We start from the raw sequence: 26,946 nt of genomic DNA, 5'->3' as shown, positions 1-26,946 counted from the left end.
ATGGTCTGTGTTGTGCAACAGGAAGTCTGATTTAGCTATTGCTAACTAAAAATAGTTACTTATTAGGGCAATTATTCATAAAGCCAGTCATTTTGGTCAAAATTATCAATTTGGGGCACCACCTGATGTTCATGAAAATGATAGTCAAAGAATTATTCATCAGTCTCAGTTCTTGTTAATAAAAACCTGCCTGACCAGGCTTAGGTTTTAAAACAAAATATTAAGGTACTCCAGCACTACACATATATGGAATAAACCCAGACGATTTCTGACTAATGCCCTGCAGTTTACAGCAACAGCAAACACAATTCAGCCTTACAGTTAAAATACTTTAATCAACAAACTCAATATGCTATAAATGCTTGACTAAGTACTAAGAAAAAGATAAAATGATCAAACGATACACTCCTAAAAAACAACCCCAGTAAAAATATAGAAATAAACGATGCAGTGATTTCACAGTTCAGTTTGACTTCTCGAGTTTGAGAAACCAGGAGGAAACTGGAAATGAGGCCAATTGTTTTAACTAGCAACACCAGAAATATGTGATGAATAAAAATGTGAAATAGCCCATTGAATGGCTCTCACTGCCACATCGACAAACAGGAATACTGACATGAACTACATCAAAACTTGAAACAAGATCCTGCAGGACTACAGCTCATCACATGATCTGCAGTTTCAGAACCGAATTTGAACATTTCACACTGTGCAGGCTCAGCCTTGTGGAGTCTTCAGAGAATCCTCTGTCTTGCATCACAGCAGAATATTTCAAATTAAAATAAAGGAGACTCGTGTCGGAACATTTTCACAATATGGAAGAGACTTATTCTATTTTGTTTTAATTTACTGAATTTAACACAATATCAAAGTGAAAATTTGCTCTAGACATATTTGTAATTTTATATTTAAGAAAAAAAAAGTCAACAAACCTTCTTGCTTTGATGCTCAAACCTGAGCTCAGCTGCATCTGATTTCCACTAATGAGCTCAGAGATGTTTCTGGAACTAGACTGGAGTCCACCTGTGGTAAATGTGGTTGACTAAGCATGAGTTGGAATGGACCACACTGATTCGTTACTTCAAGGGTGCCCGAGTCCAGTCCTAAGAGGCTCCATCCTGTGTCCCTTCTCCAACACATCTGAATCAAATGAATGGGGGACTCTAGCCATCTGATTTGGGTGTGTTGGCGGAGGGATGAAGGGTAGACCAGTCTGCAAATGCAGGCTATTTACAATTGAAATGTGAATATTTTTCAGGAAGTGAAATATATTATATACATTAATTACACACAGACTGATATTTTCAAAACCTTTATTCCTGTGAATTATGGTGATTTTTTCCAATTAAAGCCAATGAAAACATGACAGTTTAGATTGAAATATTGCATCAGCCCAACAAAAATAAAGTTTTCTACATAGATGCGGGTTTAGTGTGTTCAATACCTGCTTAGATATTTTTGCTTTCCAAAGATAACTTTAGTCTGGAAATAAGCCTTATTGGAGCATGTATAATAATTTACTGAATAGACTTATACACCCCTGACATAAGGTAATTTTTTTGAAACTGGCTTCTGGGTTTTTTTTTTGTGCAAATGTATGGAATAATATTTCAAATGTAGGAAAAGCAAAAGGTGCCTTTTAATAATAATTAAATAAATAATAAATTAAAAGGTTTTTTTTTTCTTCCTTGCAATTATATGCATATATACAGTGTTTTTACAAAAGAGGAAAATCTCATACACTTTGCTGTTTTTGTTTTAAGGAGCGTTTTTTTTTTTTTTTTCTGGTACAGTGCAAATTACAGAGAATAAAAAGTGTTCCTTTATAATGGTTGTTTTCCAGATTACAGGGAACATATCGTAATCATCCGATTCAGGTGCAGCTTTCATTTTGTCACACACTGATAAGACAAAGAGGCTCTTTGAGATGGATAACATCATATTCTTTCCAGCGTTTACCCTTTTCTCTTTGTAGTTTAAATGCCATTAAATGTTGCCTTTTTCATGGCTCACAGATTTTTTTTTCTAAAAATACAAGCTTTTTGAATCAGATGCCATCTGTGGAAGCAAAATACTGAGGAAAAAACTACAAAACGTCACAGCAGTGACATTTGCTAAATGACTGGTGGTAAATCTTGAGCTGCAGTACAGTGACACTGCAGTTCTAGTTCTCAACTTACAGAAAAGAAGTTAGCAGCAGTGCCCAGTCCCCAACACACACACACGCACGCACGCGCACGCACGCACGCACGCACGCACGCAAGCACGCAAGCACCTTTTAACATGTTGCTTGTTATTTATTGTCCTCAGGAGATGTTTTCTGCAGCACCATCTATACTCTGGGTTTTCGCCAAACCACAAGCAGACAGCTGGAAATAAGTCTGTTTTGTGTATTATGGCTTATCAGGAGAAAAACGTGTGTGCGTGTAGGTGTGTGCGTGTGTGTGTGTGTGGTCTGCTCAGATTAAAGCCTGTCAGAAAGCCTTAAGATCAAAGCTTTTGTGGAGCCCAAATCTTATCTGTCACTGGGAAAGCCGCACAGTTTGTCTCTTCCATCTCAGAGATAGAAAACAAAGTCACTCAGCCATTGTTTTTCACTCCATCAGTTTGTAAAGTTAAAAACACTCTGATTAGACTGTGAATGTGCCAATAATGCTGCAAGTGCACCACTGACATGTTGACACCTCTTCTTTCCTTTAAGATAAGATTAATCATAGATTCATTTGAACTGGCTTTTAGGTTCCCTCTATTTAATAAAATGTCTTGTTTATGGTAATATTACATGTTTTTACACGTCCATTTGGGTCTCAACTGCCTCCAAATTCAGCCCAAGTACCTAAAAGAAAACACCCGGTCCTTTTTTTGGCAAATGTTCCTTTTTATATGTTGTTTCTTTTAACACCAATGGTGTCACTCCTATGTTCTAGACTAACAATGGCTACTAAATGTCTCGAAAATAATATAAATATTGTTTATATAATCATAAAGTTTGTGGTATAATAATTTTCTATGAGTACAGGTATGGCTTTAATTTTGCTTTTTAGTGTGATTCTAAAAGCTTGATAGCTCATCTTATTTTCTGGCATGAGACCAAAGAGATACATTTGCAGCTTTTCAGCTTTATACATATAAATTGTTTTATTAGAAACTTGATTTACTTCTGCTTAGTTTGCCAATGTATTACATTTTATGTAGAGATAATGCATATAAAACAATTATGAAAAAATCTAATTTAATCTCTCTAGTATTTTATTATTGACTTTTTTGTTGTTTCGTTTCTTTTTTTCAAAATTAAATAGTTGCTAAATATTTCAGTCTCGTTTACTACTGCTGTTGAATTTTTGTCTATTTTTACTTGCCTACTAAACACACATTTGTTCTGGAAGCAATTGCTGTTGAAGAGCCTCTTTAATAAATAATATCATAGCTACAGAGGTCAAACATTGCTTAACTCCAGTGTCTTGGAGAAATATATCAGCCCTGTGCTTTCACATTAGTTACAAGTTCCTGCACTGTATTTAGTGCATAAATGTGAGGCACTTGTTTAACACAGCTCCAGCCTGGAGGTTAAAATTAGCTCCAGTAACAAGTGAATTCACCAGAGAATTGCTCCATCAGGCTAATGACTATGGCCCAGTAATGGCAGATCAATGATTAGAGATGATTAGTTTTTTTTTTTTTTTCCCTGGCTATGAATGGAGTCTGTCAGAGTTGTTGCTGCTTGCTAATTTGAAGTCATTCGCTGGAGGAGAACAGCTGGAGCTGGAGGATTTACTGGTGGAGAAGGTTGGATTCTGTCGGGCCTCGGGTCATCTTCAGCCTGATTCAGGTCCTTTGGCTCGCCAAGTCTCTCTGATGGAGCCCTGAATCATTAGTAGCTACGCAGATTCATTCTTGTTAAGGGATTCTAATGGATAGATTTGTCTCATTACATTTGGCATCTCATTAGATGCACATACTGTTGGACAAAAGGTGCGCGCACCTGCAGAAGCACATCTACACACACAATACACTGCTTCTCACCATGGCATTCATCAAGACAGTGTAATGACCCAGATCAATGCAGCCACAGTGGGTCCCTATGAATAAGCTTTTCACGGTAAGACTGAATGCTAGTTAAACTTGTTTATGAAGCCCTGCATTACAAAGTAACACCAAGAGTTATTGTTTAATTAACACTGATAAATCTGTCACAAGAAGCACGGTGAAAAAGTCATTAGAAACATGTTGGCTGGATAAACTATTTGGCACATCATTTCTCATTCCTAAAATTAGATATTCTTTGTACTTTATACTCTGTATCTGTCTATGGAGGGATAATTTATCTGTGTAAATATAAATGTTTCGAAAGTAAATTTTTAGACTCTAAGGAGAGAGTCTGCGGCTCAGGTGAAACGGAGAATCTGTTGAAAACAAATAAATTGAGATGATTTTAACTAATCATAATTTTAAAACAAAGAAATAGAAATTTAGAAATTGCAAAACTTAGCTGAAGTAAATCTTCATTTTTTTTATGTATTCATTGTTGAGTATACAAACACGCAACTTCATCTATGTTTATATTATGTTCTTTGATTTGGAACAACTTTTGAAGTGATTGACTTTATCACCTTAATTTCAAGATCTACTAATCATGGAAACCACTTTCCATTACAGAAGTTGAATTCTCATTACTTGGTTCCACATATTGGAATTGTTCACTAAGACATTTTTTTTCAACCAGTCTCACAAATTCCAAATTGCATTTTTTTCAAATAACACTTTGTGATCTATGGTATCAAATTTCTTTTTCAGAGCAGCTTATTATTCCTTAAGTCAACTTTTTCTTATTCGCTTTTTTCTGAAGTGTATTTAATGTTTTGGCAGAAGAGTCGTGTAGAGGAAGTTCCCCTGTTTAAGTACAGACGCCTTCCAAGATTCTATTCAGTCAATTTCAAAAGACTGCTGAGGTCCAGAACCCGCAGGAACCAGCAGGCTGGCTCCTCACCTCACCTGCAGTCGTCTTGTGCTTTACTGGAGATCGCCTGAAGACTCCAGTCAATCACTAACCTGCCAGGCCTTCAGTTATTTTTCCACCTGGCTGTTCGCCCAAGATCAGCATCTTCTGAGTGCTTGACCCGCCAGAGCTGGTCCACTTGCCCGGACTATTACTGTACTGCAAGGGGTGCATTTACTTGGACCTTAGAGCTTTAAAACTCTGCACCTTTCAAAAGTTTTGTGAAAATAAAGTTTGTAGATAAAATAATCTTCAAATTTGTTCTACATTGTTTTCCTCCACAGTTTGCAAAACTGTTTCCTGGAGTTATTTACTCTTCACTCCAGATATGAACAGAATCACATTAAATGACAAATAAGTGCTGTTTTTATACTGCACGTTTTGTCTGTGCTATCGCACGTACTGATGACTGCAGTTATAATTTAATGCTTCCTTACCTATTTAAAAAATAATCTAATCTGTATCTCCCAGAGTGCTGATACTTTCAGCTTTTAAGCAAACAAATTACACAAAACATGAAATGCAACATTTATTAAAAGACAGCTTAAAAACACATTGTTTGCTCACATGTCAGTGGTTTGTCATCCAGAAGTGCTCCTTTTAATTACCCAGTTTTGTCCTTTTGTTGTAGCTATTGCATGCACAGGTAACACTTTTTAAAAACATAATTTAAAAACTAAAACACTGAACCAAAGACCAACAAAAACAAAGTGAATGTTTGAACCTGATAAATAGATTTCAGAAGATATTACTCATCAGAAAATCTGAACATGATGGAAGAATCGAATTAAAGATCATTTTTCTTTTATTGTATTTGTGCTGGTGCTACAGTAAAACACTCATTGAATGCACATCAGTCACAGCTTGCACAAGTGGTTAAAACTGTAACATAATAACAGTGCTTTGCTGAACATTACAGTTAAAATGTAAAGTTTTATAGTTTACATGTTTGACAGGAGAACAAGTTTAACTTACACAAATCCCATTTCTCCTCTTCACCCTGCGGAGTGCATATCATGAATGAGAAGCATTAAACTCAGTTTGAGAGACTGACATCCAACAATACCATTCAAACTGCCACTGATGGATTAGTGTGGTGAAAATTGGGTTGTGCTATTGTAGTTTGTTACAATGCTTGTCCAGGAACTTCAACAGTCTCTCAGTGGTTGGTTGTTACAGGAGTGATGATCAAGGCAGCTGAATTTTTTCCTCCCTCATTGATGCAGGGACTGAAGAAAGGGAAGAGCTTCGTGGTGAAGCTGTTTCCCGTAAAGGAGAAGATGATTGCCCTTGCGTCCACATCGTAAAAGGAAACTTGTCCTTCCTCATAATCTACAAAAACTCCAACCTTTTCAGGTATCTGCCTCACTGGCAGGTTTACAGCAGGGCCAGCGTTGGCTGTGAGCTCATTTCCATTTCTAAACCAGATGGTCCAGTATCCATTCTTCGGACTCAGTCTGATATCCCCCTTCCTGTTGATAGACTCACTCACCACTCCCAAATCCCACTGAGGTTTGCCTTTCACCTGAACCTCATAGTAAAACTTTCCAGAGGAGAAACCTTCTTTTGCCAGAACATTGAGGACCTTTTGAAACCTCTCTGGTTTGTTGTCGGCATTCCTTTTCTGGTATCCAGTGGCAACTTGCTTCCCATCAGCTGAAATATTCAATAAAGGGTGTGCTGTGTCAGGATCGAATGTCACATCTACAGCATACCGCTGCTTCTCTCTAAAAGTAGGATCGCACAGTGTATTTATTTTACTTTTGACCGATCTCTGGAGCTCATCCATGGCGTCTTGTATTGCAAACTCGGCAGTGTTAAGTTTCAGATCGGCCCAGTTCTTTACCTGGGGTGAAGATACTGTAAAAGAAAGGGCATTCTCGAGAAATGTGAAGTCATCATCTGTGAGAGAAGTTTTATCAAGTTGTTCTTTTTTCTCTTTTATTTGCAAAATTTCTGCATCCAGTTCCGTAGTGAAATCGATCCCCTTTTTCTCAATTTGTTGCAGCTTTGTATTGATTACCTCAGTCAGCTCAATTTGGCTTCTCTGAATGTAATCCACAACAGCAGCCATCACATGGTTTTTGTATGACAGTGCTTGTTCTGCATTTTTCCTGACCCCGTCCAACGAGGATCGAATGTCAAGACTCATCTGCTGACGTGTCTCGATCAATTGATCAGTGCTTTCCTTGTCTTTCCCCAGCTTAGTTTTTCTTATTTTTGCCTCCTCTTCTAAAGTCACCACCGTGTGCGTCCTATGGTCTTTGACTTTGCAGGACAAACAGAGAAACATTTGATCTCCCCTGCAAAAGAACTCAAAAGGTTCGCCGTGTGTCTTGCATAACCTGTTCTGGAGGTCATTGACTGGCTGGATTAGCTTGTGTCTCTGTAAGTTGGGTAATGTTTGATGAGGCTGCAGGTGTGTTTTGCAGAATGACATAAAACATACTAAACAAGACTTCACAGCAGCAGACATGGGGTCTGTGCACAGATTGCACAGCACTTTCCCAACCAGTGCTTCTTGAAGGGGTGAAGACGACTTCCTTCTCACTGCGTTTTTGAATCTTTCCGCCATATCAGCAATGAAAATATTCACCCGGAGCATTGGCTTTGGGAGATATGTCTCTTTGCACAGCGGGCATTCAAAGAGACTAACTGTTTCCCAGTGTTTTGTGATGCAATCTTGACAAAAAGTGTGTCCACAAGGAATTGATACAGGTTTCGTGAACACATCCAGGCAGATAGAGCAAGAAAAATTATCATCAGTCACTAGACTTGTGGCAGAAGCCATTTCTAGAAGAAAGAAAGAGAGAATTAATTTTTATAACGTAAAATCTATTTTCATCTAAGTTCATATATAAAACTCCACAATAAACTTGTGAAACAGAAACATTACCTGCTGTATAAAGACTTCAGTGAAACTTTTAAACTTGTCCCTGTCTTTCTTTTTCTTTCTGTTTCACTTTGGTCATGTGATCTGACTTCCTCATCGCTTTGAAAACAGTTAACCCTTAACAGGCACACAGCCAGCAGCTTTATTCCCCCTCTACTTTTCATTTTCAGCTGAGCATGGTCACAAAGGAAAACAAAAATGTTGCATATCTATATATCAAAAGCCTGCATCTCCAGTGATTTTTTTTTTATTTAGTGCATAATTCATGTTCCTCTTTGACGGCGTATTTCTGTCTGAAACTCCTTTCATGTACAGTTTCAGCTGCCAGTGGATTCAAAGTTGTAAAACAGGAAAATGAAAAATTCACAACAACTTTTACATGACAAGTGAGTTGTGGGAATCGACACACAAAGCTGTGCAGTCAACATCATCCTTTTGTTCCACAGGGAAACAAAGGCTTTTAATATTCCTGTGTCTATGAGGGAAAAGGTTTGAACATTTAGCAGGGGACTATTTTTGTGTATTTCTGCATGGAAGTGATTTTGCTAATTCAATTCAAAATATTAATCTCCTTTACTATTACAGATTTTATACACACAATGATTTTTTTTCCACATTTCTGAGAACTATAAATAAAACCAAAGAAATCAATGTTATGATCTAAGTCCAGCCTTCAAGAACAATAATCCTGCATGTTTACATGCAGACCTTCTCCAGCTCACCTTATAGGAAGTTTCTGAATTCTCTTTGAACAGCATTGTGAACAATATCGTGTTATTTAGAGATGTCAAAGTTAATACCCCTCTGAACTTTCCCTCATTTGCTGATGTAGCAATCACAATTTTCGCTGTTTTTGGATAAGATGTTATGTTATTGATCAGCACAAGTTAAGAATGTTTGTTGCAGTGCAAAGTAATGACTCCCAGGAGCTGAATGAACAACACCCTTTGTAGATCTTTACTGGCAAAAACTGTTCCATTTCACAGATATGCACTGTGTTGTGTTGGTCTGTCATAAAATCCCAATAAAACACCTTGATTTATGTGGTTGTCAAGTGAGAAAATGTGATAAAGTTCAAAGAGTATTGCACTTTGGCGAGGCACTCTAGGTGAAATGATGATAGAAAGCTTGTCAGTCAAAGAAAAAAGGAGCACAACAGAAGCTCCATGCACAGGAAGTGTGATATTGTGAGACGTCAGGGCAGCTCTGTTCGGCTCCAACCAGGTGGGTCTATTCAGCAGAAAGTCTGGGGCAGGTTTTAATCCCAGTCTACTCCTACTCACCAGAGTGTCTCGGCTCTAATTAAATATTTAAAAGAAATTTGGGTGAGATAGGGATTCCACCGCCATGCCCCCCAAATCCCACAACCCACTCTTTCTCCTCCTCTTTATGAGCCAATGAAAGGCTCATCAAAAGATGAGAAGGAATCACTCCTCACACCTCCCATGTTTTCTCTTCTGACTCCCTCCGTCCCTCATCGACCACTGCTTTCTTGCTCCCTCTATCCCTGTTCAGCAGACTCTAACCTTGGATGCATGAATTAGAGATTTGAGCTGTTCGTAATGCTTGAGGACATAGTGTGCGCTGTATTACTGACGACACTTGCTGGCTGTCTGCTCATGTTTAACCTGTACAAATCCAGTGTTAGCTTGGTTTGTGCAGCTGGTCCAAACATCTGGAACTGCATAACAGGATGCTGAAAAAACAGCACTACAGGCTAAACTGTGTACATATAGGATATTTAAATTAACAAAAGCCCATATAATGGTGAATGGCATTTCTTTTTATATATTGATTAAAAAGATTCTACTGAGTTAATATCTCTATGATTTTTACACATAGATACTAGGGTGTTTCTAAACTGTTTGTTAAAGGATATTTTAAAATGAGTTCTAATATTTGTGCCTTTTATATTTATACTTCTATATTAAACCTGCAAAGCAAGCAAGACTGACTGACTATCAAATTTGGATAACATCCTTTCTTTGGGTTGGATTTGTTTCTTGCAATTTTATGTAGGTTTGAGACACTGATTATTCTAATTACACTCATGGAAAATGCTAAAGTTTGAGTCTGTCAGTGCAGCCAACTGCAAGCCAAATAGAATTAGGCAAGTATAAGGCTTCTCTTGAAAATACTAAATGCAAAGGGATTTAACATATTTGCCAAGATAAGCTAATATATGAGGCGTAAGCCACAGCCAAAGGAGAATTTTCTCCCTTTGCTTTTTGATTTCCAGAACTTTTAGTTTCTGATTTTCCATCTTGATAAAACACCTGTGTAACAATGAACACCTTGTAAGAACAGCCATATCTGTCAGGGTACTCTGATTAAAAGTTGTTTTTTATTTTTGTTAAAAATAAGGCTTTTAGGATTAGAAAGAGGCTCTGTGGAAACGAGTAGTTTTTTTATTTTATTTATTTTTTATTAAGATTGTCAAGAAAAAGTAGAAACACGGAAAGTCAGTTACATCTTCAACTCATTTTATGCTACATTTTCCTCTTAACTTGGCAGACTGCAACTGAGTTAAAAAAAATATGTCAGGGATAAAGTCACATGGGAGAAAGGATTAATCTGGGACATTTGAACCACAATAGAAAACTGAATTCTCACCTTCTCAGCTGTGCAGGAAAAGCCAGCTGGAGTAAAATTGTATTCTCTGGGGAATAGTTTTAATAAGTTAAACTGTGAAAATTTCTCTTAATTCTATCCAGGCAACTCTCCAGCATTAATATCCAGCCAGACATTTTCTAAAACCTTAAGTAATGCCTGGAGATCTAAAAGATCAGACAGATTTTGTGCAAATGTAAAGGCTGCTATAGGCTATTTTATCTTGCTTCTCATTCATTAAAAGTCTAGTGACTGCTGCATTTACACCACTTTCTGAGATAGCCTCAAAACAACACAAGAGATTGTTTCTCCGGGCTTCTGCAAGTGTTGAATTATTCATTTCCCCCATTTGTGAGTCTCAATATATGTGACTGAGAATTTGACAACTGAATGTTTGCAGATTCATTCACATAGGTAGTTTTTGATGTCTCCCATTTATAAGGACTCCCCAGGGTCCGCTGTCTGTAAATCTAACAGATACGGGTTACCAGCCCTAAACTTCACTTCATGCTGTCCAGCATGTTTTAGATATATGTCACTGCTCCAACACACATGATGCAAATTAATGAATTACTTTCTCAGCATGTCAGTAAGATCAGCAAAAGTCTGCTAATGACCCGGCAATTTAAATCAGCAGGGCTACATTTACAGGATAGAGAGCTGTGATTATCCAATTAAGATTTTTATCTTTTACTTCACTGTTCAATAAGTAGATACGTTTTAAATGAGCAACATCAGAAGACAAAATGTGGCTTGGTGTTAAATTAATGTATTAAACCAACAATAGTATGTTAAGAGTGTTTAAATGTCTTTTTAGTAAGCTTTTGTATTTTAAATAACGGAGACATTAGTTTTGACTTGGAATTTGTATGCTTTATATTTTTCATAAGTATGACCCACAATCCCTTTATTTACCCCTATTCAACATGGGAAAGACAAAAAAGAAACGTGCCGTTCAATAGAGGAGATGTCTTAATTTTGATGAGTTAGGCCATTATTTCAAAACATATAGAGAAGGAAGTAAGTGTGTATATGTCAACTTCACAGAGGGAGGCAGGTGGTAAAGGAAGAGCAGCCACGAGTGACATCTTTTGGTCACAAAGTCTCCATAACAACCTATATAACTGTTTGAAGAGGAGGATGCCAAAAAATATGTCTCTCCTCTCTTACCTTCACATATGTGAAGATATGGACTCTGATGACTAAAAATGGGACTTCTATTTTTTGGTTTATTTTCATTTTGGAGTGTCTTGGCTCTAACATTGCTCTAAAACACTGGCATATACCTGTTTTTAAGTGGTGGATTGTGGATACAGTTATAGTTTGTGGGGTTTAAATAATAAGGATATGAATGGAAAATGTAATAAAACAATCAAATGCAACTCTTTCATTCACTTTTTCTCACTGTTCAGACAAGTGTGTGGCAGCACAAAAAAAAAAAAAAAAACTTGCCCTAAAATGGAGGATTGAGTTTCAGTGTTATAGTAATGTGTGTGGTAAAAGATAGGAGCAGCCTCAATTTCTTACATGAATGGTTCGTTTTCTGGTTTTCTGATTTCTTTGCTTCCACACTTTTCCCAGAAAGCTTACCTATGTGAGCTGCTACATGATCTGTCTTCTCAAAACTAGCACTCTGCTTCTCATTGTGTGACATGTGTCTATAAAAAAACCCTTTTCTTTCTGCCCATACACCTTTTTTTCAATCAGACTTTACAGCTACAGCCACTTTTAATGGCTCCAAGCTGCAGCCTTTACTTGTCTGTCACAGAGAGGCTTTTAACAAGGTCCTCCACTCCTTCAGCTCTTTCCCCTCCTATATTATCCACGCTGCCACCACTTTTCTCTCTTTCGTAATTTCGCCTTTCTCCGAGGGTAGAATATGCAGGTGTCTCACTCAAGCTGAAAAGAAAGGGGAAGTGGTTACCTTTTAATAAATAGAAACCTGCACACTTCTCAAACAGCTTTAGGGCTTCGTGGACACAAATTGTTCTGGCTCTGAATTTGCTTGGAGTGGAGGTGATGTGTTGAATGAGAATGTTTCCCCCGATCAGTCATAACATTAAAAACAACTGTGCAATGTTGTGCGGTATGTTCTTGTGCCAAAAATAACCCTGACCCACTGAGGCACCTACTTTAAAGGTGACTCTCAAAAGGTGTTGAGGTGATCATGAAAGTCTAAAAATAATCATTTAGCTTTACAAATTGGGTTTTCTCTGTGGACACTGTGCTGCTGGAAGCACAATGTGAAACCAGAAAGAGTTTTGTCTGGTGTGACAACATACAAAAACAGTTACTGGAACAAAAGTTTTGCGCCAGAACATTACCACGAGTGAAACGAATGGTATTTTTCTTTTCTTTTATAATAAAGTTTATAAGCCGCATTACGAATGGAATGTTCTTGATCTCGTTTTCTTTTAGAATAGCACATCTTATCTCAACACATGGTCAACCATAAAATCTGTCTCTCCTTTTGAACTCTTATGTTGCCTCTAGATATTGCCGTTTGTTATTTCAGACCACCAAACCTATGCAAACCATTTCGGACCACTGCAATTAACTCATGGTATATTTGCTTTAAGTATCTTAGGATCTTGTTTATAAGTAAGGGAAAAATAATATCGGGATATTGATAGGGGGATTGGTGTGCCAGCTACAGTGATGCGAGTGCGACCGATTAAATATTAACAAAAGTTATATATTTTTTATTTACTTTACTTTATAACACTTTACTTTATTGTGTTTTGGCACTTGTGCCTGTTTGGGTCACTTTATTCTTGATAAATATAAAAAATTATGAGCCAGGATTAACAAAAAAAATGTTATAAAATGAAAATTTGCATAAAGGTAAGTTTAGCAGGAGACATATAATCACAAGTGAACAAAACATAATTTCTTTAAATCATATCAGGAAAAATGATAGTTCCAGGGGTTGCCAGTCCTTCCAAAAGAGAAAACACCATTTTATGTATAAATAAGTTATTTTAAAAAATAAACAACAACTATGAAGGTACAAAATTATGGATGCGTGATGTTCATGCATAATATGAGTGAATATGGCACTGATGTACTTATAGTTAGGGATTGTCTCTAGGGTTTTGGTTGAGAACGTTTTATGTGTTCGACCCAAAAGTACATTTTTCATATCCAATAATTTTGTGGATTTGATAACCCAAAATCAAACAGGCTCGAAAACTGAACTCATTTCTGGGGAAGTTATAGGAAACAAAAGGCACAAGTTAGCAGTTGCTGTCAGGACAAACACTCTGCAAGAATAAAATTAAAAAGTGTATTTAAAGTTTTAATTAGTTTTGACTCGTTTTGCAACAACTTTTAAACACAGACAACAAACCAGATGTCTATGTGACAGTCAGTGATGATTCTGCTGTCAGCGAGGATCCACCAGATGTTTCGACTGTGATCGATCTTTTGCATCTATAAAAATAGTTGGCATGAACTGATAACTGCAGCTGGGAAGCTGCAGTCATTTAAATGGCCAGTTTTAAATATAGTGTAGAAAAATACAGGAGGAGAAGTTCTGGACACATAATATTTTCATAAATGGTTCATTGTGCTGATGTTATGTATTTCCATCTGATCATTTCAAATACGAATAATCTTTTTGGTCTAAAGTTTAAATCATTAAAGAGTGCAAACCTTTAAAAAGCCACTGCAGTAATGAGTACAGTCAAAAAAAAGAAGTCAAACTTAATTAAACTTGTACGGTTTCATGCACAAAGACATGGTCTGGTTGTTCTCTTTCTCCGTATATGAAGAAATCTTATAACAATGCACTCTATTCTTATTATTTTGGAAGATGAAATACCTAGAAACACGTATTTTTAATGCAATGTAATGTATTTGTAATTATAGAAATGGATTACTGAAGCCTACACCAGATAAAATGAAAATAAATGTGTGTACTACTTGGTGTGCAGTTGTAGATGGATGAAGATCTGATGTCCTTGGGCTTTTATCGGTATTCATGACGAACAAGGAAATTAAAGCCAACTAAACCACCCCAGGCTTGCTGCATTTCAATTACACACAGCATAAAAGACTTATTGATCCATAACAGAGGAGACACACAGAAATGGAAAGATTTTTAAATACTCATCAGCCGTCACATTCGCAACGTTTGGTAGGGATGTACTTTAATTGATTTCTAGAAGGAGGCAGATGCCTGCAAGCTTCAGCAAACAAGCAAAGCAGTTCAAAGGATTTGGTTGGTTTGTGTGAAATACAGTCCCTCGTGTCTCCCTCTGAAGAGCTTCTTCTTTTTTTGTTTGTACCATCCAGTCCTGCTGACTTTTCTTTTATTTTTATTTTTTTCAGAGAGTCCTATTTGTTTGTTGTATTCCATCATCCTCGAGATGCAGCAGAGAGCAAATCGGGCCATTTGCTCACGTTCATTCTGTGTAGAACATGATAAATGGGAGAAAACTTCAGTTCAAGCTTCAGCCACATTCCCCATGTCCTGAACTCCACTTCCCACTTTGCACAATCACCGCCTTCTTTCTCAGCGGACTTAGTGCTTGGATGCAATGTGTTCTGAAAGCACTGCGCCACAGAGTCTCTGGAGGTTAACACGGCATCTCCCAGATGTTCGTAGAGGAAGTAAAAGCTACAGCTGAAAGAGTCTCTTCATTTGTTTCTTTTGTCTCTTTTAATCTAAGTGATCCTGTCTTGCTTCTGTCTGAAAAGGATGGTGGAGGTTTTATATGTCAGCACCGAGGGGCCTGTTATTTCCCCCTTTTTTCCCATTTTTTCTACATCTTTGTTCTCTTGTTGTCCCTGTATCTTTGCTGTCTGTCTGCTATCCTCTCCCCTCAGTGTCTCTTGTAATGTCAGATGGTCCTTGTGAAAGATGGGACAGATCAGAGAGGATTTTCTATCCATCTGACCCCTGCGTGCCCTTCATCTTCCTCTCACAGCTTGATCTATCAAACACAAGTGCTTTTTATTGTTGTTTAGCAGCTGGCTCTTGGCCCATGGCTCTACTTTTTCTCTCAACCTTCCTCATCACTGCTGTGTGCCTCACTCTGCTGGGAGTATGCCAGTGCATTTGCATTTTTCAGTACATTTGTTGCTTTATGCAAAATATTAAACCCTCAAAGCCTATGTTCTCTCTGATGTTGAGATAAAGCATGGTCCGGTTAATGCTATTCACAATAAAATTAAGGTACAGGGTAAGATTCCCTTTTCAGGTTTAGCAATCCTGAGTCAACTTGAAATATTTTGTTTCAGCTCTAAAATGGCCTCTACTACAGGAAGGCCCGACACCATCCTGGGGGCTACATTTTGATGTTTTCGATATGTGGTGGATTTTTCAGGCACTCTATCTGTTCTTTGATTTCTTTTGCACCTGCCCTCACTTCTCCCTCACCTTTTAAAAATGACTTTCTGAAAAATAATACCTGAGATTTTAAAATTCCACACAAAACATATACAACAAAACTTTTCAAATTCCTTGCTGATAGTAGATGTTAAAAAATATAAATATTATTGATGCATACCCCAAAGGTCCATATTAACATTTGCATTGCTGGATTTGTCAGGAATCATTAGATTGGCTCAATGTGTGTCAGGGAGTGTTTCAGGCCCACGACGGTTTTAATCGGCTAATTTAAAGGTGCTGGAGGAATTGGCTCAGGCCACAACCTTGAAAGCCACCAGTGATGAGGATAATGTTAAATAAATGTGGTTTCTCAGTATTCACGCTGTTGTGGGGGGTAAGCAACATTTTCCCATCCAATATTTCTCAGTCCAAAAAATAATTATGGACAAAATAATCACACAGGTGACATTTTGACTTTTTGAGGGGCAGAACAATGTAAACATGCACCACTGATTTGCCAATTTAGAAAACTAGAGTGCAGAGATGTAAGAATTTGTTGCCAAAACACACAAAGTCACCTATTTGGAATTACTTTGACTTCAAATAGGATGAAGAAGTAAACCACAGGATGCAACCAAAGTGCTTCTGCGCAGTTTCAGCAAAAGGACTCAAACATGATAAACATTCATGAGCATGACATGTTCACCATCTAGCTGATTACGTTATGCTTTCAGGTGCTGCAGTTCCATCAACAAGCTCTGAAAAAGCTTTCCAGCAGCAGAAATATGTTTGAATATGAAAAGGACTGTCCCAGATGCACAATTTAAATATCTTGCAAATAAGAATGTGTGAAAAATGCTTCCTATTGACGTCACAAATGGTAGGAAGATATAAGCTGTCACGTATATTTAGAACTTGCACACCTTTGGAACTTCTCTTTAGCACTGTTGGTAAAGATGTTAAAATTGTTTATTGTGCACACTGCTACATTTACAATTATACTAGGGAAACAGCCAGTCTTAATCCCAACATTACGGTTATTATTTAAATGACTATATTTTCTGAACATAGGACACTGCTTTTTTATTCTAAGTGAGTAAACAAATCACCACTGCATTTGGAGGCACTCTGGGGAAAGTAAAAGCTCTGCTTGCAGCTGGAAGGAGTTTGTGTGCACCATTAAAAATGCCATTAGTTGTTGATTTTCCCATGAACTGCTTCTTTTGGCTTCAATCAGGCATTGTTATTACCCTAATTAAGAGAGTAACTCATAGGCCAAAGCATAAGAAAATTGCTCTTAAAACAATAACAGTTGAAGGACTCAACCTATCATCAACGGTCGATAAATTAATTCAATCCCCCAACCTTAATAGAGGGTAATTTATGCACATGTGCAGTGTAAGTGCACTGGCACGAGGCGATCTGGAGCTGACAGGGAAAGAGCTGCACAAAGAAAGTTTATTTGTGCAGCTCAGATCAGCAACAAGGCAACCAAAGTGCTTTCCATGATGAAAACAAAACAACAGACAAATTACATTACATTGCAGTGGGAAAATAAAGGAAAATAATGAAATGTTGGAATACAGTGTTCCAGTTAGTATTAATTGAAGGCACCTCTAAACAAATGGCTTTGAGTCTTGATTTACAGAAACTCACTGTTTCAGTAGTTTTCCAGTTTTTTGAATGCATTGAAACGGTATGCTGCTTCTCCGTGTTCGGTTCACGCTCATTCTGGAGAAGGAGAGTGGTTTTCCAGAGTGACCTGGAACGTTGGCACAAATCAGTGATTTGTAAACCAGCACATTTATTTTAAAGTCTGAGCCAGACATTTGTACCATTTACACACTGGCATGATTCATCAGTGTGATCCTTAGACACCGTCCGTGCTTATTGACATCTTAAATAAAGATGTGCTAACAGCATTTAGACAGATGCATATGTTGATTGCACTAGGATAATATCAGAATTTCTCCAATTTGCAATTGTGCAGGACAAATATCACACACTGAGAAGTAATTGAAATTACTTTCTATTTACTTATTTGACCCTCCTAGCAGTTTCTATTAAATTTTAAATTTTAGTAAATAAAGACATGTTTTATTTATATTCTAGATTTTCAAATGGATCTGAGTATCTGAAATATTTTCTGTTTCCCTGGAGTGTAAATATGGTGAGACACAAAGGCCCTAACTCTCTTAAACACTCAGCTTTATCTGGCCACCACCTACGGTGAGGAGGATGGTGAAAAGGGTAACAAAACCCTCCCTGTCAGAGAACTGCAGCAAAAAATTGCATCTTGGTGTCACCAAGTCCCCATTATTTGCTATTTGCATGTCAACCCTGGAAGACATGTCAATCAAACATCTCTTCTGTCCTAGATTCATCCCAGTAGTAAACAAGATGAATTTGTAATTCATTCAGATGACACAAACAATTTAGAGAGTTTTGACAAGAAGATGTTGAAAAACGTTTCATTCCCACTTTTAAGTACCTACACTGAACTCATTAAGAAAAAAAAAAAAAACACTGAGGACAATGTAGTGGCCTGTAGCTATTAACTGAGAAAGGGCAGTCATTAGGTCTTTCAGCAGTGACCTAAAGCATGCGGTTAAATAAACACAGAACCAATTTGATGAAAAAAAACAACAAAAAAAAAAACAAAACAAAACTTCTCCCATGGCCATCACAATCCCAAGACCTCAATACTACACACCTGTTGGGTGACCTGAAGAAAAACAACATCAGAGAGGATCCAGGACTCTCGACTATATACAGATTGCCAAAACTATCTCCTTTTTTATGCCCCAACCTTGTGAAATGTTATTGGAGAAAGAAAAGCTGTGTGTTGTGTTGGCACAAGGGAGATTGTTCAAAGTAGTGACAGATATTTGATCTTTGAATCAAACATACCTGATCTTTGTCACTTAAATTAAAAACTTGATGCCAGAAATCTCAGTTGACAGCAGCTGCTCCCGTTCAAAAACTGACGTTTAATGTATTTTTATTAAACAACTGTTTGTCAGTAGGAGTACCCCATGTAAACAACAACATTGTTGTGTTTATAGTTCTTTGAAAGTATTAAAAAGCCACTTATGAAAACACCCCTTTGAGCCTATTTGTGCACAACACCATCCACATTATTATCTGAAGTCATGTGAATGTAAAACAGACTTTGTCGCAAAAAGATCTGATTTTTGAAGATATACAAGTCAAACATTTGATTCTTGAATATATTTCCTTAACCCCTCTAAACATAGAACCTAGTGTACCTGATGATTATTCAAAATTTCTGGCATTCCCTTCACTCACTACATTACATCATACCTGAGAAACTTTTAGCCAGAAAATGCACATCTAGAAAGCCCACTTTAATCTTTTATGTGCGTTTAGCCTTACTTCAGCAGCAAGAAACGAGGGGTTTAATGTTCCAGTTATTGCCGTATTCTGCTTAGTGTCCCTTTAAGTCTTTTATTCTTGTGACATTTTGCCTGCTACTTCATCTTTATTTCCTTCTCCTCGTGTCACCTCTGCAAGTATTTAGTCAAAGCTCCAGTCAATCATGGCACCAGCTGAAAAAGGTTAAGTATTCAAGCAAAAACAATGACCTTCATTCTGACAGGCTTAATGGATAAAGCAGCTGACCATAGCTGCATAGCTCATGGAGCATCTTGCTAGTGTATCACTCACCCCTGACAGTTGATGACAGAACGGCGAGATGAATGGACCTCCTGGAGGTTACGCCTGCGTTGTATATTTTCTTGGACGACGATGATGATGATGTACCTTTGTGTGGCTAGGTCAGTGCGCCGAATTTCCCCGTCAAGTTTTATGGCACATGACAGTCACTCATATGTCTGTCCCGGGTGATAAACACATGTCATCAGACATGTGTGGAGTTTACCTTCAGGGAACATAAAGTGCCACTCATTCTTTGTCAAACCTTGGTGTGTCGATGTGGCGTGCAAGATTGATGGAAATCTCCAGGAGCTGCTTCAAAAGAAACTTTTTTGCTTAAGGGCAAATGCTGTTAATATGTAATAGTTGGTTTTTAAAAGAAGAACTACAGAGCTGCAAATTTTCAGGCAATGGGTCACAAGTCTTGATATGGCTGCTCTGAACAGTTGGCAGTCATTATAGCTTTTCCAGAATCTAAAATGACATTTAAAAAGGGAAACCTGTCTCTCCATAGCCAAAACAGAGCAGGTGGTCTTTATACTGGGGGTTTTAGACACTGAGGCAGAGTTCTTCATTGTGCTGAAGGAGAGATAGTCCTGATTTTGTTCCAGTGGAGAAGCTTTGTTGTACAAGCCCAAGAAAGTGGGGGATATAATTTTGGCATGTGCTGTTTTGTGCATTATTGTGGAGAGTTGGGTTTAATTTGATGCTCTAAAGCCTGATGTAGAGTTTATAGTCAGCCAAAAAAATCCAACCCAACCCAACCCGAGCCAACAGACATTATGTCCAAGTCCGATACAACATGACTAATTAACACTAATTCGAGGCCTGGCGCTATAGTAAACATATTATTTTAAACTACGGCCAGTTTGAAATGTTTCCTGATCTTTGAGTTTGCTTTCTGCTGACTTATTACAACTTCTTCTGTTTTTAGCTTTTGCTAAGCATCTTTCAGCTTCCTTTTGTTGCTTGTTGTTACCACAGTGTGAGTGAAATGCAAGTCTTGTGGGATGTGTGATTGATAGAAGCGGAGCAGGGCGGATTAGTTGTGCAGTGTGGTGTGCTTGTTATGGTCTAATTAACTTCTGCATCTGACTTTGTTTTTTTTTCCTCAATAGGTTAAACTTCCTGCTCCCCTGTTTAGATCATATTGAGTAGATTAACACAACTTTATATTTTGCATTCTTTTTTTTGTTTTCTCTGTAAGTACTGTAAGTATCCTAGGCTTATTTAAAAAAAAAAAAAAAAATGCCACAGAGGGGTGCTGTGGTGGTGCAGGGTCAAAGCATGATCCATGTATTGAGGCCTTTGTCCTCATGCTGGTGGTCACAGGTTTGATCCCCAGCCTGGTGACATTTGCTGCATGTCTTCCCCCTTTCCCATAACCCTCTCTCCTGTCAAACTACTTTCAAATAAAGGCCACTAGAGCCAACAAAACCTTTAAAAAAAATGCCACAGAAGTTCAGGAGTGATTATTGAACATATAATTTGTGGGGTCAAAAGATGCAGCACATTTGAACTGATTCATCTAACTACTTATATTTAGCAAGTACAACACTGACTAAATGTTATGCATTTGAATTTGTAACTATTTGTATGAAGAAAAACATTTTGATTTTGCACGTATTTTTATATTCAATTGTTTGTTTTGATGCTGTTATTTTAACATCTGATGAGTTTCCTCTGATGTAGAGTTAGCATCTTTCCCTTATACAGGCTTCACAAAGCCTGTATGTTGGGACTAAAAACACATCAGTAAAACCCACCTGTAACAGCTGAAAGTTTTTTTTTTTTTTTTTTTTTGAATTCAATTTCGTTTTAAATTAGACATTGACTTGTTGAGGTGGAACCTGAACAACTAAATCATGGCAGATGTGTGTGGATCCCTATTTACCATGAGCTTCAATTCACAGTCACAAGATTCAGACACATCCAAATACACATGAACAGCAGGACTAGCCACTAGATGCATGGCATAATAAATCACAGATTTAACTTTTATCCAAATAGACACAAGTTTGTGATAAATCTACAAAGATGACCCTTAACAGAAAAAAAAAAAAATTCTCAGCTAATACATTGTGAAACCTTCTAATTGGTAGCTTCCTGTGCTTTAAGTAGGAACGCAATAGACAACAGTGGAGTTCAATTTTTACATACAAGATATAACACAAAAGCCTCCTAATACGTTTTAAACTCCTTTCAAACATCTGTTTTGTTTGGCTGCATCAGAGGTTTGCTATGTGACCTCTCATTAGTTAGAGTAGATGACCAAATAATGAGTTAATTGCTCCTGTGAAAGAGTTGCAATTTCATTTGTAGGTAGATGGATTGCAGAGAACCCATTAGGTGAAAAAGAGATCCATTCCACTGCAGCACCCTTTGCAGTCCACTGTGCTAAAGGATGGAGGTGTCTATAAAATGCATGGATCTATCTTTCACTTGTTTTACGTGACTACAGTTCATTGAATACTCACTGAGCCCCTCCCATTGTGTGTTGACACAAATGTAGGGGCTCTTAGCACGAGGCCTCTTTTAGTAGACTAATGTTGAAGCAAATCGATATCTAAGGCAGGGTCTAATTTTTCTTGCCTGTTTTCGTTTCTCCCTGCAAACCCCTGAGAACAAGAACCCAGAGAAAAATACTTTATGTGATCAAATAGACATACATTCCTTGTAAAGCTGCACAGCGAAACATTGGGAACAGACTGAAAACTTTTCACAAGGTCTTGCACACATTTTCACCATCAGTCATTGACTTTACCTTTTAAGTTTGACAGTAAAACATAAAGAATACCCCAGATGATTTAACATCTCCAAGGTATCATCCTTTTTTCCTCTGAAACCTGAAANTGTCTCTAGGGTTTTGGTTGAGAACGTTTTATGTGTTCGACCCAAAAGTACATTTTTCATATCCAATAATTTTGTGGATTTGATAACCCAAAATCAAACAGGCTAGAAAACTGAACTTATTTCTGGGGAAACAAAAGGCACAAGTTAGCAGTTGCTGTCAGGACAAACACTCTGCAAGAATAAAATTAAAAAGTGTATTTAAAGTTTTAATTAGTTTTGACTCGTTTTGCAACAACTTTTAAACACAGACAACAAACCAGATGTCTATGTGACAGTCAGTGATGATTCTGCTGTCAGCGAGGATCCACCAGATGTTTCGACTGTGATCGATCTTTTGCATCTATAAAAATAGTTGGCATGAACTGATAACTGCAGCTGGGAAGCTGCAGTCATTTAAATGGCCAGTTTTAAATATAGTGTAGAAAAATACAGGAGGAGAAGTTCTGGACACATGATATTTTCATAAATGGTTCATTGTGCTTTCTTTCTCTTTCTCCGTATATGAAGAAATCTTATGATAATGCACTCTATTCTTATTATTCATTTTCAGAAACACATATTTTTAATGCAATGTAATGTATTTGTAATTATAGAAATGGATTACTGAAGCCTACACCAGATAAAATGAAAATAAATGTGTGTACTACTTGGTGTGCAGTTGTAGATGGATGAAGATCTGATGTCCTTGGGCTTTTATCGGTATTCATGACGAACAAGGAAATTAAAGCCAACTAAACCACCCCAGGCTCGCTGCATTTCAATTACACACAGCATAAAAGACTTATTGATCCATAACAGAGGAGACACACAGAAATGGAAAGATTTTTAAATACTCATCAGCCGTCACATTCGCAACGTTTGGTAGGGATGTACTTTAATTGATTTCTAGAAGGAGGCAGATGCCTGCAAGCTTCAGCAAACAAGCAAAGCAGTTCAAAGGATTTGGTTGGTTTGTGTGAAATACAGTCCCTCGTGTCTCCCTCTGAAGAGCTTCTTCTTTTTTTGTTTGTACCATCCAGTCCTGCTGACTTTTCTTTTATTTTTATTTTTTTCAGAGAGTCCTATTTGTTTGTTGTATTCCATCATCCTCGAGATGCAGCAGAGAGCAAATCGGGCCATTTGCTCACGTTCATTCTGTGTAGAACATGATAAATGGGAGAAAACTTCAGTTCAAGCTTCAGCCACATTCCCCATGTCCTGAACTCCACTTCCCACTTTGCACAATCACCGCCTTCTTTCTCAGCGGACTTAGTGCTTGGATGCAATGTGTTCTGAAAGCACTGTGCCACAGAGTCTCTGGAGGTTAACACGGCATCTCCCAGATGTTCGTAGAGGAAGTAAAAGCTACAGCTGAAAGAGTCTCTTCATTTGTTTCTTTTGTCTCTTTTAATCTAAGTGAACCTGTCTTGCTTCTGTCTGAAAAGGATGGTGGAGGTTTTATATGTCAGCACCGAGGGGCCTGTTATTTCCCCCTTTTTTCCCATTTTTTCTACATCTTTGTTCTCTTGTTGTCCCTGTATCTTTGCTGTCTGTCTGCTATCCTCTCCCCTCAGTGTCTCTTGTAATGTCAGATGGTCCTTGTGAAAGATGGGACAGATCAGAGAGGATTTTCTATCCATCTGACCCCTGCGTGCCCTTCATCTTCCTCTCACAGCTTGATCTATCAAACACAAGTGCTTTTTATTGTTGTTTAGCAGCTGGCTCTTGGCCCATGGCTCTACTTTTTCTCTCAACCTTCCTCATCACTGCTGTGTGCCTCACTCTGCTGGGAGTATATGCCAGTGCATTTGCATTTTTCAGTACATTTGTTGCTTTATGCAAAATATTAAACCCTCAAAGCCTATGTTCTCTCTGATGTTGAGATAAAGCATGGTCCGGTTAATGCTATTCACAATAAAATTAAGGTACAGGGTAAGATTCCCTTTTTAAGTTTAGCAATCCTGAGTCGACTTGAAATATTTTGTTTCAGCTCTAAAATGGCCTCTACTACAGGAAGGCCCGACACCATCCTGGGGGCTACATTTTGATGTTTTCGATATGTGGTGGATTTTTCAGGCACTCTATCTGTTCTTTGATTTCTTTTGCACCTGCCCTCACTTCTCCCTCACCTTTTAAAAATGACTTTCTGAAAAATAATACCTGAGATTTTAAAATTCCACACAAAACATATACAACAAAAGTTTTCAAATTCCTTGCTGATAGTAGATGTTAAAAAAATATAAATATTATTGATGCATACCCCAAAGGTCCATATTAACATTTGCATTGCTGGATTTGTCAGGAATCATTAGATTGGCTCAATGTGTGTCAGGGAGTGTTTCAGGCCCACGACGGTTTTAATCGGCTAATTTAAAGGTGCTGGAGGAATTGGCTCAGGCCACAACCTTGAAAGCCACCAGTGATGAGGATAATGTTAAATAAATGTGGTTTCTCAGTATTCATGCTGTTGTGGGGGGTAAGATATGCAACATTTTCCCATCCAATATTTCTCAGTCCAAAAAATAATTATGGACAAAATAATCACACAGGTGACATTTTGACTTTTTGAGGGGCAGAACAATGTAAACATGCACCACTGATTTGCCAATTTAGAAAACTAGAGTGCAGAGATGTAAGAATTTGTTGCCAAAACACACAAAGTCACCTATTTGGAATTACTTTGACTTCAAATAGGATGAAGAAGTAAACCACAGGATGCAACCAAAGTGCTTCTGCGCAGTTTCAGCAAAAGGACTCAAACATGATAAACATTCACGAGCATGACATGTTCACCATCTAGCTGATTACGTTATGCTTTCACCAGGTGCTGCAGCTCCATCAACAAGCTCTGAAAAAGCTTTCCAGCAGCAGAAATATGTTTGAATATGAAAAGGACCTGTCCCAGATGCACAATTTAAATATCTTGCAAATAAGAATGTATGAAAAATGCTTCCTATTGACGTCACAAATGGTAGGAAGATATAAGCTGTCATGTATATTTAGAACTTGCACACCTTTGGAACTTCTCTTTAGCACTGTTGGTAAAGATGTTAAAATTGTTTATTGTGCACACTGCTACATTTACAATTATAGTAGGGAAACAGCCAGTCTTAATCACAACATTACGGTTATTATTTAAATGACTATATTTTCTGAACATAGGACACTGCTTTTTTATTCTAAGTGAGTAAACAAATCACCACTGCATTTGGAGGCACTCTGGGGAAAGTAAAAGCTCTGCTTGCAGCTGGAAGGAGTTTGTGTGCACCATTAAAAATGCCATTAGTTGTTGATTTTCCCATGAACTGCTTCTTTTGGCTTCAATCAGGCATTGTTATTACCCTAATTAAGAGAGTAACTCATAGGCCAAAGCATAAAAAAATTGCTCTTAAAACAATAACAGTTGAAGGACTCAACCTATCATCAACGGTCGATAAATTAATTCAATCCCCCAACCTTAATAGAGGGTAATTTATGCACATGTGCAGTGTAAGTGCACTGGCACGAGGCGATCTGGAGCTGACAGGGAAAGAGCTGCACAAAGAAAGTTTATTTGTGCAGCTCAGATCAGCAACAAGGCAACCAAAGTGCTTTCCATGATGAAAACAAAACAACAGACAAATTACATTACATTGCAGTGGGAAAATAAAGGAAAATAATGAAATGTTGGAATACAGTGTTCCAGTTAGTATTAATTGAAGGCACCTCTAAACAAATGGCTTTGAGTCTTGATTTACAGAAACTCAGTGTTTCAGTAGTTTTCCAGTTTTTTGAATGCATTGAAACGGTATGCTGCTTCTCCGTGTTCGGTTCACGCTCATTCTGGAGAAGGAGAGTGGTTTTCCAGAGTGACCTGGAACGTTGGCACAAATCAGTGATTTGTAAACCAGCACATTTATTTTAAAGTCTGAGCCAGACATTTGTACCATTTACACACTGGCATGATTCATCAGTGTGATCCTTAGACACCGTCCGTGCTTATTGACATCTTAAATAAAGATGTGCTAACAGCATTTAGACAGATGCATATGTTGATTGCACTAGGATAATATCAGAATTTCTCCAATTTGCAATTGTGCAGGACAAATATCACACACTGAGAAGTAATTGAAATTACTTTCTATTTACTTATTTGACCCTCCTAGCAGTTTCTATTAAATTTTAAATTTTAGTAAATAAAGACATGTTTTATTTATATTCTAGATTTTCAAATGGATCTGAGTATCTGAAATACTTTTCTGTTTCCCTGGAGTATAAATATGGTGAGACACAAAGGCCCTAACTCTCTTAAACACTCAGCTTTATCTGGCCACCACCTACGGTGAGGAGGATGGTGAAAAGGGTAACAAAACCCTCCCTGTCAGAGAACTGCAGCAAAAAATTGCATCTTGGTGTCACCAAGTCCCCATTATTTGCTATTTGCATGTCAACCCTGGAAGACATGTCAATCAAACATCTCTTCTGTCCTAGATTCATCCCAGTAGTAAACAAGATGAATTTGTAATTCATTCAGATGACACAAACAATTTAGAGAGTTTTGACAAGAAGATGTTGAAAAACGTTTCATTCCCACTTTTAAGTACCTACACTGAACTCATTAAGAAA

General features: G+C 37.6%; 1 protein-coding gene across 1 annotated transcript; it reads right to left on the bottom strand.

The window, feature by feature from the left end:
• Positions 1 to 5,512: 5,512 nt before the first annotated feature.
• On the bottom strand, positions 5,513 to 7,974 carry LOC103129188 (E3 ubiquitin-protein ligase TRIM21-like). Its single transcript, XM_007540173.1, has 2 exons — positions 7,893 to 7,974; positions 5,513 to 7,789 (listed from the first exon to the last, which is right to left on the bottom strand). Exon 2 carries the CDS (start codon positions 7,785 to 7,787, stop codon positions 6,156 to 6,158), a length of 1,632 nt encoding a protein of 543 aa, XP_007540235.1. The 5' UTR covers positions 7,788 to 7,789; positions 7,893 to 7,974; the 3' UTR covers positions 5,513 to 6,155.
• Positions 7,975 to 26,946: the final 18,972 nt, after the last annotated feature.

The sequence above is a fragment of the Poecilia formosa genome, unplaced genomic scaffold (assembly GCF_000485575.1).
Source record: "Poecilia formosa unplaced genomic scaffold, Poecilia_formosa-5.1.2 Scaffold522, whole genome shotgun sequence".
NCBI lineage: Eukaryota > Metazoa > Chordata > Actinopteri > Cyprinodontiformes > Poeciliidae > Poecilia > Poecilia formosa.
Note: the sequence above shows the minus strand (reverse complement) of the source record. Positions and strands in the feature narration are given on the sequence as shown.